We start from the raw sequence: 17,200 nt of genomic DNA, 5'->3' as shown, positions 1-17,200 counted from the left end.
AGCATTGTAGCCCCTCCTATGTGGCAGTCGGGATCTGAAGTCCTATTCTGATTCGCCGAGTTCGTAAATCGTAGACATTGTTGGGAAGCAAAAACTACTTTTCCCAGAAGGCATGACGACAGGGGGGTAAGATGGGTATCCATGACAGCCTAGTTGTTGTTGTTAGATGGTGCTAAACTAGCTTTGGGTTGAAAACATTAAAACATTTTAAGAGGGTGGTATGGTCAACCGTCCATCTTCCAGAAAAATACAATTCACAGCTAATTAGAACTTTTGTATTTCTGAATATGTCGTTTTTTAAAAATACGTAGATATTTCTGTCCTTAGGTGACTTAATTCCTCTGCTATGTTCACCCCTTTCTGAACGTATCAGTATAAAATTGGTCCATATTCAAGTAAACAGGCATCCTACAGGACTGAGGACTTGAGTAGTGGAGCTCAGGGAAAGTGAGAACGATGGTACACCCCCAGCGAAAGAGGCAACGGGGACGGGAATCAGAGGGTAGCTTAACGGAGGACCTGTCGGAGAGGGATATGGGAAAATTGTGAACAAGAAAATGATTTCGAGATACAGCAGACGACCTGTGTCACACAGCCTGGAGATGTGAGTATTCTGTAACTGTGCCCTTTGTACGATAACTGACATTGCTGTTTTAAATATCTTCTCGGAGTCAGTCCCTCTCTTCACAGCGAGAAAATCACAGCTGAAGGGGAATAAAATGTATTTTGTAGAGTTAAATCCATAGGTTTGACTATTCCATTGTTTGAGAGAGACGTGAAGGAGGGTTGTAATATAATATTTGACGGAACTGATTTTCTTCAGTGGTAATGCTATTGCTTGAATTATAAAATATTTGGAACAGTTCAAAATAATGTTAATAATCATGATGATTTGTTGCATTTATATAGTTCTGTACATATAGGAGGGGTCACACTACACCCACTCCTGAAGTGCAACAACCTCCCGGGTAACTCACTGCAGACATGCTGCACTGGCAGAAAAATGTTGTTTGACCAATTAAGCTAAAAAAGACTAAATTAGAGTTTAGGCCTAGGTGTCAAGGGCATCGAGAAAGTGTGTAATTCAGTGTGTTAGAAGAGAGGGAAAGAGAATTACTAATAATATTTACTGACTCCCACAGCACTTTACATATAAGAGGGTATTTGTTAAACACTGCAAGGCAGAGCCTGCACTGCAGGTGATATGTGACAGGCATTATGCACGATTGGCCCATTTCGCAGCGGATCAGGTGCGTAACTGAGAAATGACTTCACCTTCGAATTAAAGGGATTTTTAGGGAGGCCAGAATGTACTAACTCAAAGTGGATTTTAGTCAGGACACCTGTGTTGACACCTCTGCTCTTGTGAAAAGTGCCTTGGGATCTTTAATGGCCAAGAACTGAGGACATCAGGCTTACTTCTTATCTGAAGGACAGCATGTCCTACAACACTGTACTGGGGGACTGGTTTGGAAATTCCGGTCCAGAACGAAAAGAGACACCTACTGGTTCATCAGCACTACTTAAAGCAGCAATCTGGTTTTCCTTAAAGTTCTAACATCTCAATACTGACCAGGCCCAAATGTGCTTAGCTTCTGAAATCAGAATACAAGTTGGTAATGTGGTTGCCTGGGTTTTGCAGTCATGGTTTTCAACATTATGGGTGAAACGGTACCGAACCAACAGACTACAGAACAGGTTCTACCTCCAGGCAATAAGACTGCTAAATACCCAACCTGCTGCTCCTTTAGCAAATCACCTGTAATGGCTACATGGACACACAGTTTTTACTGTATTCAGCATAACTGCACTACTTGTATATATTAAATACACCATGGACACATAACAGCTGTACTCATATTGAGTTTTATTCAATTTCTATTACATCTATTATTATGTAACCTTATTTTTATAACCTCAATTTTGTGATTTTTGTGTTTTTGTGATTTTTGTGATTTCTGTGATTCTTGTGATTTCTGTGAGCTCGCAGAAAAGACATTTCATTGCCAGCAACTACTGCTGCACGCTGTATTGTTGTGCATTTGATAAATACACTTTGATTTGAGTAACCCTGATTCAAGTTAGTTGACCCTAGTTGAAACCTAAAATCAAAATGAAACTGACATGATAATTGTTGTAAAAAATGCTGCTGTAAATTACTGCATTTTAAAAGCTGAACTGCAGACAATTAGCTTAAAATGTCTGCATTATGAGAGCAAATTCACAGAATGACAGTGTTGATTTCGAGCTGTTCTAGGCTAGATGTGGAAAGTATCTCTTTAGGAACCCCCAGTAGTTTCCCTGGAGAGTGATCACCTACTCTTCAGTAAATTCACAAAATGAACAATTAAAAACTGAAGTTTTTAATTTAACAGCCCTTGTTTACAAACATCTTTATGATCTTCTGTAAATATAGTGAATATGAGAAGAATTTACAACAATGGTGTGCAATAAGTATAGAGTGCATGTGTACACAATAGTGTTGATGTGTAGTATGTCTGTTCATGAGCAATCCATAGTTTTATTATTTTCATTCTGTCTGAGCTCTCAATCTGGGGGAAAAAACAATCATTCTTAATTATCCAGTGATCTAACCTTGTTGCCGGATTCAAAGGTAGTCATGAAATATAGAGATTTATTCATCTTCTTGACACCAGGCAGCCTGGTTGGACTGGTGATGATGGTCCCCATATAACAATAAAATAATGTTTTTACTACTTTGGAAGGAAAAACAAATTGCGATGCTGGCTATTATTTTAACCAATAAAGCATTGGAAGTGTGAAGTAGTTTGCCTCTAATTGGAGTACGTCCTGCACAGCTGCACGTGTGCTGATGTTTTGCATGAGGGCCTATTGGAAATTCTGATCCAGGAGGACTGTATTCTGCAGGTTCTGTGGATGGTTTAAAATGAGTATAATGTTTCATGTGTTTAACGTAGCAAATAACAGGTTTAATGAAAAATAAAGCCTGATCCATACTTTGCTCTTGCAGACGTGGGCTTTCTCGGAGCAGTTTGGATAATCACCCACTCCCAGAGGTGGATGATGACAACCTACCTCCATGCTACCTGCATGACCTTCAAGAAGCTGTCCCTACTGACAACAGGTAGAAGCTGTCAGGTTTCCTGCTACTGAGCTTTTTGTCACCCTCAGCACCATATGAAAAGAGCCATGATACCTCAGAATTTACAAATGATGACAAAATTTTGATTTTTAGAATACTGAGGTGTCCCAGCACTCTCTCTGACAGCTTTGCTTTTCTGTGGTTGAAGCTACCTTCGGTAGGGAGCTTAGCATGAATGCGTTTATTGTAACCAGGCTAAGTGAACTGACTTTTATTTGCTAACACAGCTATCCTGCTTTCTCCTGGCGATTATTAGCAGCAACTCGGAGAGTTCAGAGGTGTCAGGGGGGTCAAGCTGCCCAACGTTGACTGCGGGTGATACAGCACGATCTTGGTCTGGGATCCACAGCTACACTGGCACTGGGCTCTCCACCGAGCGTAGCTCTGTCTTCTCTTGGGGCTACGATGTGAGTACAGATGCTGTGCTGTGGTGACACACCCCAGATCTTGCACTGGAAACAACCTTCACTGGGAGCACAGCTTCATTGCTGAGTTGTAATCTAAACTGAAAAGTCTCATGAAAAAAAAAGTGTAGAATGGCCTAACAGCTTACTTGTTATTGAAGCGTCTCATTGCTGAAAGCTTCAAAATGCTTAGTTTCCAAATGGGTATTTTTTTTAAATAATAAAAAATTAAAGTAATAAAAACAAACAAACCTTGAAAGACGTGATGGTGCTGGCAGAGTTTCTAATAAACACACAGAAAGACTACACTTTGTCTAGCTCCATTGTTTAACAATGCAACTGAATACAAAAAGTCAACAGCAGTTTGAGCTTTAGGTAGTAAAGTACTGGGGACTGTCATTAATGGGTATTTATGTCACTCTCCTGCAGTGTAGTCTGAATGGCCCTCCACGCCCACTCTGCCAGTTAGAGTTCTCAGATTTCCACTGCTTTTTATAGCATAAACAGCAGCATAGTGAAGCACAGTGTGGAATTTGCATGTTCTCCCTGTGTTCAGCTGGATATCTGAGCAGTCCAATTACATGCTGTCCAATAATGGAGTCTGTAAATTCCCCCTGTTTGCACCTAGGACAAAGTCCTTCCTTGTGCCCCTGTAATTGCCTGGTTAAGTTTTTTTTTTACTGGAAAAGGATAATAAAATAAAATTAAACTAAAATGCAACACTAACATCAGGCACATAGCTAAACAGATCTTTTGTGGGATTTTTGAACAGCAAAACTGTCTTCCATGTCCCGGCTCTAGGAACTGACTAACAACCAAGATGTAGATGATGATGCTCCAAGATGTACTGGAGCTGAGTAAATAATTCCAACAGATGATTTAAGTCCCAGAACATTTGCACATTTTAAATGTAGTGCAAAGCAGTAAGTATTTGTCCTGCTGAAATCCAGGCTGCGACAAATGCAGGCTCAGAGAGTAGGCTTCAGGAGCAGGGTGCAGTGGTTCAGGTGGCAGATGGGCCTTGGGCTTTACCTGTGTCGTCTGCTTGGCAGGAGTTTGACAAGGCAGCGTCACGGCAGGTACAACAGATGTTTGAGGAGATCGACAAGGAGCTCTACAGGGAAGGGGCAGGTGGGCAGCTGCGTGGACTGCAGGAGGAGTGCCAGCAGTGGAAGTGCAGATTCTCCCACCTCCGGTATGTCATTCTGTGCTGCATGTGTACACAGTACATTATAGTGTTAGTCAGGGATCATTGTTCATTTCTGATAGGTGAGCTTTTAATTTCTTAGTTCAGATATGTGGAAGATTTTATGTCAGTATTCTTGTTAATTTATGAGTATATGGAGAAAAGTTTATTTACGCTATCACATGTGTTGTATCTCAAAGCTCATAGCAGAGCAGACGTAAGGTGGTCATTCTGACAGGACTCTGTGTATGCACATATTCAAGCATTTACATGTAATTGTAAAAAGACTCATTAATACATAGATGTACGATTTATCTCAAACACTTCGAATTTTTACATTGAAAGATTAACGATCATTATAAAGGGAAAATTAATGGAGAAGACAGAAAAATGAACAGGAGTCTTTAGTTATTTTAATGTAGGCTAGAGCTTTACTTGTAAAGGTATCACATGAGGGTATAATCTTGGTTCAAAAGCTGTGCTGAGATTATGCATTTTTGTTTTCATAACAATAAAATCTGTTTTAACGTAAAAATGGTAGATTTAGGACTTTAAGTATAAGATGTCTTTGACACATTCCAAACAAATCAGATAGGGAGTGAAATACTTTAAGTTCATCACAATGGAAACTTCATAATTGGCGTGAATTTAAAAGGAGCAGATCTTAATCAACTCATTGATTTCTTTGAGCAAGCAGTTACTGTATAACAGTGGATAACTTTATGATGTGTAATGAACTGAAATTTTATAAAAGGTTTTGAATTACTCTCAAGACTGGTGTCAGGTTATTACTGGAGTACAACAGGGATCTGCATTTGGATCATTGCTCTTCTTGATGTATATCCATTTCTCAGGCCTAGGTATAATTGACTTGGTAAGCATGTTGTAACAGCCAACAACAAAAGCAGGTGTGCGCATCTCAAGAAATAATAATAATTGCTTACACTTCTATAGCGCTTTTCTGGACACTCCACTCAAAGTGCTTTACAGGTAATGGGGACTCTCCTCCACCACCACCAATGTGCAGCATCCACCTGGATGATGAAAAGAAAAGAGAAGCAACGTTTAGGCTGTGGAGCCTTCTTCAGTTGTGTAGGCTCCACAGCTGAAGCGTTGTCTCTTTTCTTTTCAGCATGGAATAAACCTTTGCTTTCTCCTTTTCAGCCTACGCATGCTGACACAGCTACCTACTTGAACATCTTCTAAAGCAACAAAGATACAAAAACAGGGTTATGATTTGATTATTTAAGAGATAAACCAGGCGTAACATCTTTACGGAGATCTGGAACAAACCCCTCAGCTCCATGGGACACATTTCTGACCTTTTTATGCTCTTAAGGATTGTGATTTGGAAAAAATACACAGAAGAATTCTAACTTTAAAGCCATTTTATAACATTTTAAAGAGAGGTTGATCTGTGCTGTTGTGCGTTGCAGGATCCTGGGCACTCAGCTCGTGTGTCCCACTGATGAGGGATTCCAGTGGTTCTCTACTACAGGGGCAGGGCCAGCCATCTCCAAAGCAACCAGCCAGAGCAGGGGGAGGAGCAACACAGAGTGAGTCTGTCACACTGGCCAACAGGCCAGGTCTGTCTCGTTTCCTGGAGTGGCACAGCTCGGTAAACACAAACAAAGAAACAAAACACAAGTAAAGCATTTCCTTTTTCTCTCCCTATCATTATAGTGGTGTGGACAAGCTTTATTAATGTTGGTGCAGTGTCAGTTTTCTGACTTTTCTGTTGCCAGTGTAATAAAACATGGTCTGTACTGCTATTGAGTTGCATTCATTGAATCAATATTGAATAAATCCTGCAACACTAACACTGGGATTTTTAGGAAGAGATATTACATTACTTTAGATTTTCATTGTATGTTATGTTAATAATTGTACAGATGCCAATCAGAAAAAAAGTATTTTTAATATTAATTTTGCAAATTGCAAGTTGAGACAGAAAAATATTAAATTTGTTTTAGTTTTTATTAGTATTATTAAACTTCAAACAAATATTTATGGATGCTCACTCATGTTTTTCTTGTCTTTTTTGAGTCTGCCTGCCTTTGTGTCCACATGATCATTCTTGGTTGTACATGTACAGTATGAGGGGTTCTACATCGTGTCTGTGGTTCTGTGTGTGTCAGTATCTCTGAGTGATAGTGGTTCTGCGTGTGGCAGTGGTTCTGCGTGTGCCAGTATCTCTGAGTGATGTTGGTTCTGTGTGCCAGTATCTCTGAGTGATAGTGGTTCTGAGTGTGGCGGTGGTTCTGTGTGTCAGTATCTCTGAGTGATAGTGGTTTTGCGTGTGGCAGTGGTTCTGTGTGTCAGTATCTCTGAGTGATAGTGGTTCTGTGTGTCAGTATCTCTGAGTGATGGTGGTTCTGCGTGTGGCGGTGGTTCTGCATGTGTCAGTATCTCTGAGTGATAGTGGTTCTACGTTTGGCGGTGGTTCTGAGTGTGCCAGTATCTCTGAGTGATAGTGGTTCTTCGTGTGGTGGTGGTTCTGCGTGCGTCAGTATCTCTGAGTTATAGTGGTTCTGCGTTTGGCGGTGGTTCTGCGTGTGCCAGTATCTCTGAGTGATAGTGGTTCTGCGTGTGTCATTTATAATGGCGTCTCTCTGTCCAGGCTGAGTGTGCAAGGACGGAAGGCTGTGTTGTCCAAGCCCTGTGCAGATGCTGACACTCCCCCTGGAGCACCCCCTTGGCTGAAGAGTGAGGATGAGCCACGGGTGATTGCAGCAGAGGGGCTTGTAGAGGAATACCTCGCCTTTGACTGCAGGGACCTGTGAGTAACTCCCCATGCCGAGCCCTGACCTCTGACCCCTTGCACCTTACCTTATGCACTGGATCTGTATCTAGCATTATCACAGCACTGGCATGATCACACCTGCAGCATGATTGTAATCCCTTGTGTATATGATGTGGTGGTGACTATGGTGGATGCTGTCTATAAAGGTTTGTGCGACAGTGAATGTGGGTCTGTGTACAGCTAAGCGTGTTTATCTGTAGGACTAAGTGAGGCTGCATGTGTGCCAGTGTGCTTGCTGCTCTGAAACCGAAGGTGTGTCTGCATGTGTTGCAGGGAGGAGGAGTGGGAGAGGGGGAAGGTGGGGTTCCGCAGGAGGAAGGGCCTTCCCCCGGTGTCTCCATGCCACTGTCGGCGTCAGGCGGTGCTGGACCTGCTGTTCGATGATGTCTGGAGAGAACTGGTGGGCTGCATGGAGGAGCTGGTTCGCAGGCTCTGGGAGGGCTGTAGCTCCGGTACACGCTTTCGACATTGATCAGCCTTTACTTTATACGGGAGTCTTCATGGCTAGATAACTCAAAGTGCTACAGAATGCGTAAAATAATAACTTGAGGAGACTAAATTAACAATGGAAAAAGGCCAAATTGAAATGCTACTTTAAAAACCATGGTTCAAGTTAACAAAATAAAAATAACAACTGGTTCTATGTGTTATGAAATAATGAAATGTTCTGCATTGCAGAGAAAATAGCTACTTAGCTATTCCATATAATAATACAGAAAGTTTTTGTATCTTAACACAACAGAATGTAGTGGTTCAGAATGATGGGTTTGATTGCTTCTTCTTGATCATGGTCTTTTTTGTGGGCAGAAGGAAATCATTCTTTACTGTGGTAAAAATCATTAGAGCAGTAGCAGAGTTGTTCAGAATTGAAAATGTATAGGCTGGTGGCCTTCTTTTTGGCAGTCGGTACAGTAGTGTACATTAACAGTGTATATATAGTGTATTTTAGGTTTTGTACATGAATATTGAAAACATTGGGTTGCTGAAACTCAGATGTAGCTACTTTGGTAGAGCCCTGCTTCCCATAAACAGACGGTTGCCTCTGGGTGAACAAGAGGGCAGCCTTTGAGGAATAGCTATGCTTCCACAGTCCTTGCAAAAGCTTAACATTTGCATGGTGATTTTTCATTTTGCCATGTTTTTCCAACTCATCTACCTCACATTTACGTTGCTTTCAAAATGCTATTTTGCCATGCCCTTCAGCACATTTGCTATCAGTGGATAAGTGTTACTATACTATAGTACTTCTCTACCCTATAATGTTATAATGACAGTAACATGATGTGCCGCTGCGGAATTAAGGAAGGGTCATGAGTTAAACCTGAGTTGCCTGGTGTAAAGGAAGAACATGGTCTGAAGGCTGACCACAGGCCTGTTTTTTCACTGTGCAGATGACGAGAGGAATGCTGTGACGGTCATCCCTGTGCGTCCAGATTCAGACAGTTCATTCCTGCCGGCGGTGCAACTGAGAGTCAGCCAGCCCAGGGCCCCCTCTTTCTCCACCAGCCTACAGCCACAGGTCGGTGAAACCAAGGGGTGGGGGGTGTGGAGCACAGGCTTCGCTTTGCATATATCAGCTGAAAATGGAACCAGCACCTTATTGTTTAGTGAGGATCGTTTAGTTCGCTTATACACAATAGCACACCGAGAAATGCTGCTTTATTGCAGAAGTCTGTCATTTTGTGCTATAGAATGTAAAAAATAATGATTTAAGGAGAAATCTGTGTGTTTCCACAATCCATAGCAATACTGAGGTTAGAATAGTTTAATGGAAGATTAAATTATGAAACCATTAATTCTGAAGTTAGAATAGTTTAATGGAAGATTATGAAACCATTTTGTGTAGCTTGAATGATTTACCAGGACATAAAGAATTCAGTCTATCTTCATGCAACTAGCACCTACAGTGATACAGTATTTCTGCACCAAAGTCAGGGTCAGTAAGGGGGAGTGACACTACTTTAATTATGATTGTGTAGAACTGACTGTGAATGTTAACATAACTTTACTTTGTTACTAAAATAAATTACTGGTAATAAAAATGGCTTTAACTAACATCTCTATTAAGGTAGTCAAATACCAGGCTTTCTAGTCCATTCACTTGTTATGGCTACCTCCATAGTTACATAATTGATTGTACCAAAGTTATACTATATAAAAATAGAGTGGTTTGGAAGTTTGGTGTTTGACTTCCATGATGAACTATTCTCTGACACTAAACAGTAGCACAGTATGTAGAGGTCTTCATTCTTGTTGCTTTTTATAGCCTTTGACTCTTTTCATTCTTCTTATTCAGGCTTCCAATTCAGGAACTTCTCCTTTTTTTCCTATTCTGTTTTAATTTGCCCCTGTTCTGCTCAACACCTGCCACACTGCCTCCTTTTTATTTATGTATTTATTTATGTCTTCCTTTCCCTCTTTGTCCTTTCTTTCTTTTCCAAAGAGCACAAAGTCAAAGCACAAGTCCAGCCGGAAATCCAAAAGGCAGAGAAAGCCTCCTCCTGTATGTAACACTCTAATGGGGAAAGACAGTGAATGTGATGTTAGTTCTGTTAGACAGTGTAGGGATTGCCAGTTTTGACAAAACCACCAGAGAGAGTTTATTCAGTCAGAGACTGTATCTTGCCTTCTCTTGTGCCTGACTTTTCATACACAGTGGATGCACGGTTCCTCTTATTAACAGCAGGTGCTTCTTTTTTCCACTTCGCAATTTTTAGAGGAACACCCTGTTCAGATAAACTAATAAATGTACCTTTCGTCTTCTCTGCTTCTTCTTCTGTCTTTTAGTTGAAATGGAAAAGGTTTGTGTAACTGCAAAATTAGTTGGACTGCTTCCCTATACCACACAGAATCAAATCTTCGGACTTTGGAGTAGCCAAATCACACAATTTGAAGAGAGGCATGTAGTAAAATCATGCAGTGGAATAATAGGAAAGACCCGGTAACTGATGGTAACCCTTGCCCTATACTGTGACAATTTATGATAAGGCATAGGGAGAAAGTCAATAAATACAAAACAAAATGAGCCATGTGAAGATGCATTAGCAGCTGTTTATAGAGCATCACCTCTGAAATTTGGCTTGACTGCAGCTGACTCTTGTTTCTTTCCATAGTCCAGCAGAGTGCCTGGGGGTGCCCACCACAACCTCAATGGCCTCATCGTCATCCACGGGATCCCCCTACAGCAGAGGACCCTGGGAGTCTTGGATAAAACACAGTACGAATAGCCAACCCCAGCTCCCTGCACAAGCACTGTGTACACACCGACACATGCTCATTCACTTCTCGTGACTACAGTGCCTCCTGGTGACCTCACGTTTTGTCAGACCTAGAGAAATAGCATTTTTCTTGACGGAGGTCAAAATGTACTGGCAGCTGTTTTTTTTTATCTTTGTTTAAATGCAAAGCAATTAGGACACTGAAATATTTACGTTGTGCAAGAGCTACAGCTGGTGTGGTGTAGCATTACATTTCTCAGACAAAGACTTAGATTTCATCGAAAAATGTAGACCTAGATAAATGATAAAAAGGTAACAAGAATTAGATTTGATGCTTATGTGTGTTTCTAATAGTGCCACTTTTTTGTGCAGCCATCTGTATAAGTCTGTTAACATTTTCCCTGGGTCAAATTGGTATCGGAAAAAAACATTTGAGTTATATGCCACCTGTCATAACACAGCTTTCTTTTCCCCAAACACTTTCAGTCTAGAGGAAATACCAATCACATGCATGAACATTCAATGGAATGAAGGAATTCGCATTTTGCACTTGGGCAAAATTAGCTGGAGATAATGCTGTGCATGAAAAGTATAGTTTTCAATGGTAGAAATACAATAAAAAGCTTTTATTTATAATAAAATAATATTTATTTTTATTTTATACAATAAAATGTATTATATTTAATAAAACACGGTAAATAAAATAAAAAAGCTTTTTATTTCTAAATAGCTTTTTAATATGATATAAGTATACGAGTGTGTTAAGAGAGGTTGACGTTACTACATCGACGTATTAATCACCTGTCTGTGTAACTTTTTTCACAGGGAATCAGAAGAGAGGATGTCTCATCGTCCGGGTTCGAGTGCCATCCCCTCCAGCAAATCTCGTCCTCGCCGGCAGCTGGAACAGAGCTCTTCCTCACTGTCACGTCCCCCACAGTCTGCCCGGCGTCGGAACCCTCCTCCACGAACCCTGCACCCCATCACACCTGGTCTGTCTCAGTCCGGCACCCTGGGGTCCATGGATGAGGTCATTCGTGGAACACGCCTGTGAGTTTCTGAGGGCTGCAGGGCCGTACAACTGGGTGCTTGTAGAATCACTCTTCAGATCCATTTACTCCCCTGTGAACTTTGTCCCCATTTTGCTAATATCAAGAATACTCCAGTTTTCTAGAAATGTTTTTCTCTCATATTCATGCTATCTCATTCTAGATATTCTCGGTAAACTTAATCACTTGTTTCAGAAAACAGAGAGTGCAGTTTGTTTCAGAAAGAAAAGGTTTGAAAATTGATCTATTGGTTTTATTGACCTGCTGACATCAAATTTGTGTTTGGAATGCTCCCCAACTGTAGCAAGCAGTCTACAGCGCACTGGTGTGAAACAGAGAATAAAAGACATGTACAGTAGTGACTTTATAAGTTACTTAGCATAATTTCAGCTTTAGGCAAGAATGTAAAGATATTTTGTACTGAATGTGCACTGTAAGTTAAAGTGCTCATCTGTTTAGCATAAAGATGGTAGTGTACTGAATGGAAAATAAAGTTTAATGTGTTTTATGTTATATTATTGTTTCTGGAATATTATTCAAACGAATCATGGTGTTTTACTATGCTGCACACTTGAAAGAAATACAGCGCATAGAAGAAAAAAAAAGATACTACCATTCTGAAATCAGTGTATAGAAGAGAAACCAGATACATTCCTAGGTATAAATACATTTCCTCTGATAACAGGCTAAAAAAACTGAACTGTTTCAGTCTTGAACAGAGAAGATTAGGAAGTGACCTGATTCAAGTGTTTAAAGTCCTCAAAGGCATTGATATATTTATCACAGTGGACTTCTTCACAATCAGCAGTGAAACACAAATCAGGACACACATTAAAGCTCTGTGGATGTGCTTTTAAAATGGAGAAAAGGTACTGTAGCATTTCTTTACAGAAGGGGTTAAAGTATGGAACAAGCGACACAAAGCACATCCATTTTACATTTTACTAGAAACCAAACAGAATAGATGGGCTGCATGGCTTCCTCTTGTCTGTAACTTGTGTTTTGAAGTACACAGTCCCTGTGTACTTAGTTGTGGCTGATTATGTCTATTGCTTCTGCCCAGGCCCACTGCAAGCGACCGCCTGGCCTCACCCCCCATGCCCTTGAGCCGCAACAACCTACTTCCACCTATCGGCACAGGTGACGCTGATCCCCCACCCCCGGGACAGAGCCTCCGTCAGATTCAGGTACTGCTCGCCCAAGGCACAGTGAGACCAGCACTGATGCACACAGCACTGCCAGGCGGCGTGGCTCCAAGCTTCGACCGTGGGGTACCAGTGTGGAAAACGACAATGTGGCGTTCAGCGGTGCTGCTGTTGCACTGTCTGTGCGTGTGTGCACACGTACTCCCGCGTGCTGGGCTTCTGTGCTGATGCTTGTGTGCATTTGTGGTGTTTGTCCACAGAGGCAGCGGGGGTCCTCCAGCAGAGCGCACAGCGCAGTGACGGACGAGACGGGGGCCCAGCCCCCCCGCGAGAGGCTACAGACGCTGGACGTCTTCTCACGCCCCAACACCACTCACACCTTCCGGGTAAGAGCCAATCACAACAGCAGTCACTTCCTCCGACAGCCCAGGACCTCTGTTGTATAGTAATTTGAGCAGTTTAATTTCTTGGAGCTGTAGACACTGTTTGAAATTATACTTATAAAGAAAAACAAAAAAAGAAATGTATGTAATATTAACTCATTTTATTTTCTATCCATACAAAATTAAGGAAATTATTAACAAAATTAGTAACAAAAAATAAAAAGCACCTGTGAGCGCTTATAATATCTGAAGTGGAGGAAACTATGCAATGGGAGTCTTCTGAATCCTCTGGGAATTACAGAGCAGCAGCATTACCACCTTGTAGTCTGATCTTGTCAGATCTCTGAAGCTAAGCAAGGCTGGTCGTTACTGGGAAAAAGAATAAAGAAATCCAGGCTCCTGTTGTGAGTGATGGTGGGGAACCAGTAGGAGACACTATTCCCTCTGGACTAGAATTCCCCCAAAACAGTTTCACTGTGGTGACAGGAAACATTACACGAAGGCCCTGACTACTTGCAGGAATTAAAGATCCTATGACACTGTTTATATGAGGAGAGATGTTAACCCTGAAGTCCTGGTTAAATTCCACTCTTGTAATTTCTCTCTTCTCCACTTCATCTGCTGTGGAGAAGGTACTGCTGGTACGTAATGTCTGCTGTACATCATCTGCAGTGTAGGTGCTGAACTGCAGTGTTTAATGAAGGAGGTGCCTCACTATATAATGAACCTTTGGGATCCTTTAGGTTGGAAAGAGCTATGCACATGCAAGGAATTATTAATAGTAGCACTCTTTCCCTCTATCCTTACACGCTGAAATACCTTATTTTTAGGTCTTTGTCTCCTAAGCTGTAATTATGTCATTTTTAGTTTGGTTGGTCAAACTTAACATTTTTCCCAAGGCCTTTTGAGACCAGGGAAGGGCTTATTTTTAAAGGGGTAGTAAATATACTAATGTACAGGTCTAGGAAACATCTTGGTTGTGCCATTGACACTATTCTGTGTTTTAGTCAGACACTCCGTACCGGCGATCTTTCACTGTGCTGGACAGCGTTGGACAGGGCCGCCTGGGTAGGTCGGCAGGCACAGGTGGGTTTGCAAATGCAGGCAGCACAGGGTTTTAAAAAACACCTTTTACCATTGGTTGGGTTTAAAATCTTAAACAACAGAGCTCTTGTTTAATAGATGAGTTATATAGCTGATTACATTATCCAAGACAACGTACATTCGTAACAGTGACTGAATTGTAAAAAAAATGTGATTGTAATAGATGTATTTCCATTTACTGTATGTTTTCTGGTCTGTTTTCAACACTCATAAAATAAGTGAAAAGGCTGAATTCCATGATAAAATTGCATGCGACTGTTTTTAAAAAATAGGTGAATCAGATTCTTATTTTCTATACTAAATCTGTTTATGAAATGTAAGAGCTCTATTATTGGACTGATTCGCCCACTTTGTCTGCTGTCCTTTGGAAGATTCGCTGGGCATTGGGGTTACTGGCATCAGCCTGGGCATCAGCAGTTCCTCCTTCCTGGACTCCTTCCAGCACCATGTGCTCGGGCATTCACCCATTGAAGACGAGGAGGAGCCTGATTCATCCCTGCCCCCCCCAGGTCAGTGTGTAATAAAGTAAGTGTGTGAATTAGTGACCTGCTTTACCAAAACCAGGATCCTTAAGGTTAATTGTGCATAGGAAGATCATGTGACAACCTGGTATTTTGGGGTTAGAGCATCTTTCACCCAGCTGTTTGTCATTCTCTCCATCTTTTCTCTGTTCATTTTATGTTGTTGTGCTGAAAGAGCAACTACTTTTTTCCTTATCTCCATAATCATGAGTAATCACTATTTTACAGGTAATTCACTTTTCTTTTTTCTACATTGACGTAAAGGGCTTCATATTCTGTCAAGTCTTTTTTCAAAGATGTTCTGCAATGTGTGCCAAGCGTATCCACACATCTAATGCATAATTTAATGGATAGAAGGGGCAAAACAAAGATTGGCAAAAATTGTATGATTCACAGAAATTAACTTCACAGGGTACGTGACTCCTCATAAATGCTACAATATAAAACTTGGACCCTAATCCCATCTGTATGCTAACCAAGGAGTGTTAGGGTGTCCAGGTGTACAGTATTACTGGTGTTGCTCTCACCTCATACTCTTGCTAATGGGTGTTTGGGTGGTTTCACTGCAGCTAAGATTCTGGCACAGCTTTTAGAGCTGCAGCATTCACTCCCCTGTCGTTCCCGGATCCTGTCCTGTTTTGATTATATTGGGCTCTCGACAGCCGAGATCCATCACGCCAGAGGTGGCAGTGCAGACTTGATCCTACCAGCATAGCAGTCCCACGTTAACGGCCCTTTAATAGAAACTTGGAGGGGGGAGGTGGTACTACTGGCAGCAAGGAAGCGTTTGTGTCGTGTGTGCTGAAATTAAGTATGAGTGTTCACACATTCATATCGCTATTTTTTATTTTTGAAAAACTGAAAATGACAAATCTTTTAATTTAAAAAGGGCAATTTTGGATGGTAAGAATTGTTAGAACCAACATGTTAAAATAAGACTGAGTAATAGCAAAACTATTTTGTCAGTAGGAGTTTTGCAGCTGGGGTCTTTAAAAAGTTAGAATGTTCACAAAAATATTTTCCAGATTCAAAACATGAATGTACTATCACTGATCCTGGGTTTTTGTGGATCAGGTGAGCTGGCCTTGTTTGTACAAATGCAAACAGATGGTGGAGTGTTTTTACATTTGTGAAGAGTTGTGTATAAGTTATAAGGGTATATTTCCAGTGCCTTAAATACACATAAATGTTGAACATTGACAAAGCACATTACAAGTTTGTTTGCTACTCGCCCAGGTACACGAGACATTTTAGTTGTAGGGTATCAAACTTATATTAGCATCTGTGCTCAAGTTATTTTACATGTACCAAACGGGTCTGTGCGTGTCTTGCCCTCCCTCAGCTCTGCTGGTTCCTGTGCCTGTTCCAGCTCGCTCCTACTCCAGGGGTGGCTACACTTCACGGAGCAGCAGACAGGGGCTATAGCACCTTCTACAGATACAATGTTGTACTGCAACACGCCACAAGGACAAACCGCCTGCACAGCACACAGCATTACCTGGGTACACGGACGCTTTATAAAGCAGCTTTTATGAATGCACAGTTTTTTAAATGCCCTATTTTTGTACACTGAATTACAATTTAAGTGGCTGCCAAAGACCATAAGCAATTTGCCTAGTTTTACAGTTGCTACCAATGTCTAGATGTTATATTTTGTCTCTCCTCCACAGATAATGCACATTTTGACATTCCTGGTCTATGATGGAGCAGATAATCCGCGAAAAAATGTGACTATTTTAGGTTGGTCAGGTTTGCATAATGATGGTGTGACAGTATTGTACCACATAAACCACAACGGAGAGACACTACAGAAAATACAATTTTCTTGGCGATATTGAAAGGGAAAGTTTCATAAGGTCGTTTTTTTTCTAAGTAGCTCTAGTGATTGCACGGTTACATAAGGCAAGTCAGAGGCAGTCCATGAAGAGTGACAGAATACTAAGGGCCATTTCCATGTCAGCAATGAAGGGTCATGGCAGTCTGGCACTACCAGGTTCTACTGCTCCAGCACATACAGGCTGGGCAGTACAGCTGGCAAATGTACCATTACAGCTTCCCCAGCTCTCAGGCAAAACGAGTCCATCTAGTCAGTGGGCTAACTAAAAGCTTGAAATGTACAAATGTTCTACAATAATATTTCTTCTCTCTGTACCATGTATTTTATACACAAAAACTTGTGTAATATAATTACTCAAGCAAATAAAGTTTTTTTTGTACTGGGTACGGGAAGTGAACTTTGTCCGGTCTATAATTTCCACTTCAT

General features: G+C 41.2%; 1 protein-coding gene across 1 annotated transcript; it reads left to right on the top strand.

The window, feature by feature from the left end:
• Positions 1-105: 105 nt before the first annotated feature.
• Positions 106-17,156, top strand: fam149b1 (family with sequence similarity 149 member B1). Its single transcript, XM_088917196.1, has 16 exons — positions 106-604; positions 2,993-3,106; positions 3,381-3,531; positions 4,581-4,723; positions 6,151-6,270; positions 7,335-7,493; positions 7,791-7,969; positions 8,909-9,036; positions 9,961-10,020; positions 10,631-10,734; positions 11,561-11,785; positions 12,848-12,971; positions 13,190-13,315; positions 14,320-14,398; positions 14,788-14,925; positions 16,280-17,156. The coding sequence occupies exons 1-16, from the start codon at positions 558-560 to the stop codon at positions 16,360-16,362; spliced, it is 1,980 nt and encodes a 659-aa protein (XP_088773322.1). The 5' UTR covers positions 106-557; the 3' UTR covers positions 16,363-17,156.
• The last annotated feature ends 44 nt before the right edge of the window (positions 17,157-17,200 follow it).

Source organism: Atractosteus spatula, chromosome 5 (genome assembly GCF_055471065.1).
Source record: "Atractosteus spatula isolate fAtrSpa1 chromosome 5, fAtrSpa1.hap1, whole genome shotgun sequence".
Taxonomy (NCBI): Eukaryota; Metazoa; Chordata; class Actinopteri; order Semionotiformes; family Lepisosteidae; genus Atractosteus; species Atractosteus spatula.
Note: the sequence above shows the minus strand (reverse complement) of the source record. Positions and strands in the feature narration are given on the sequence as shown.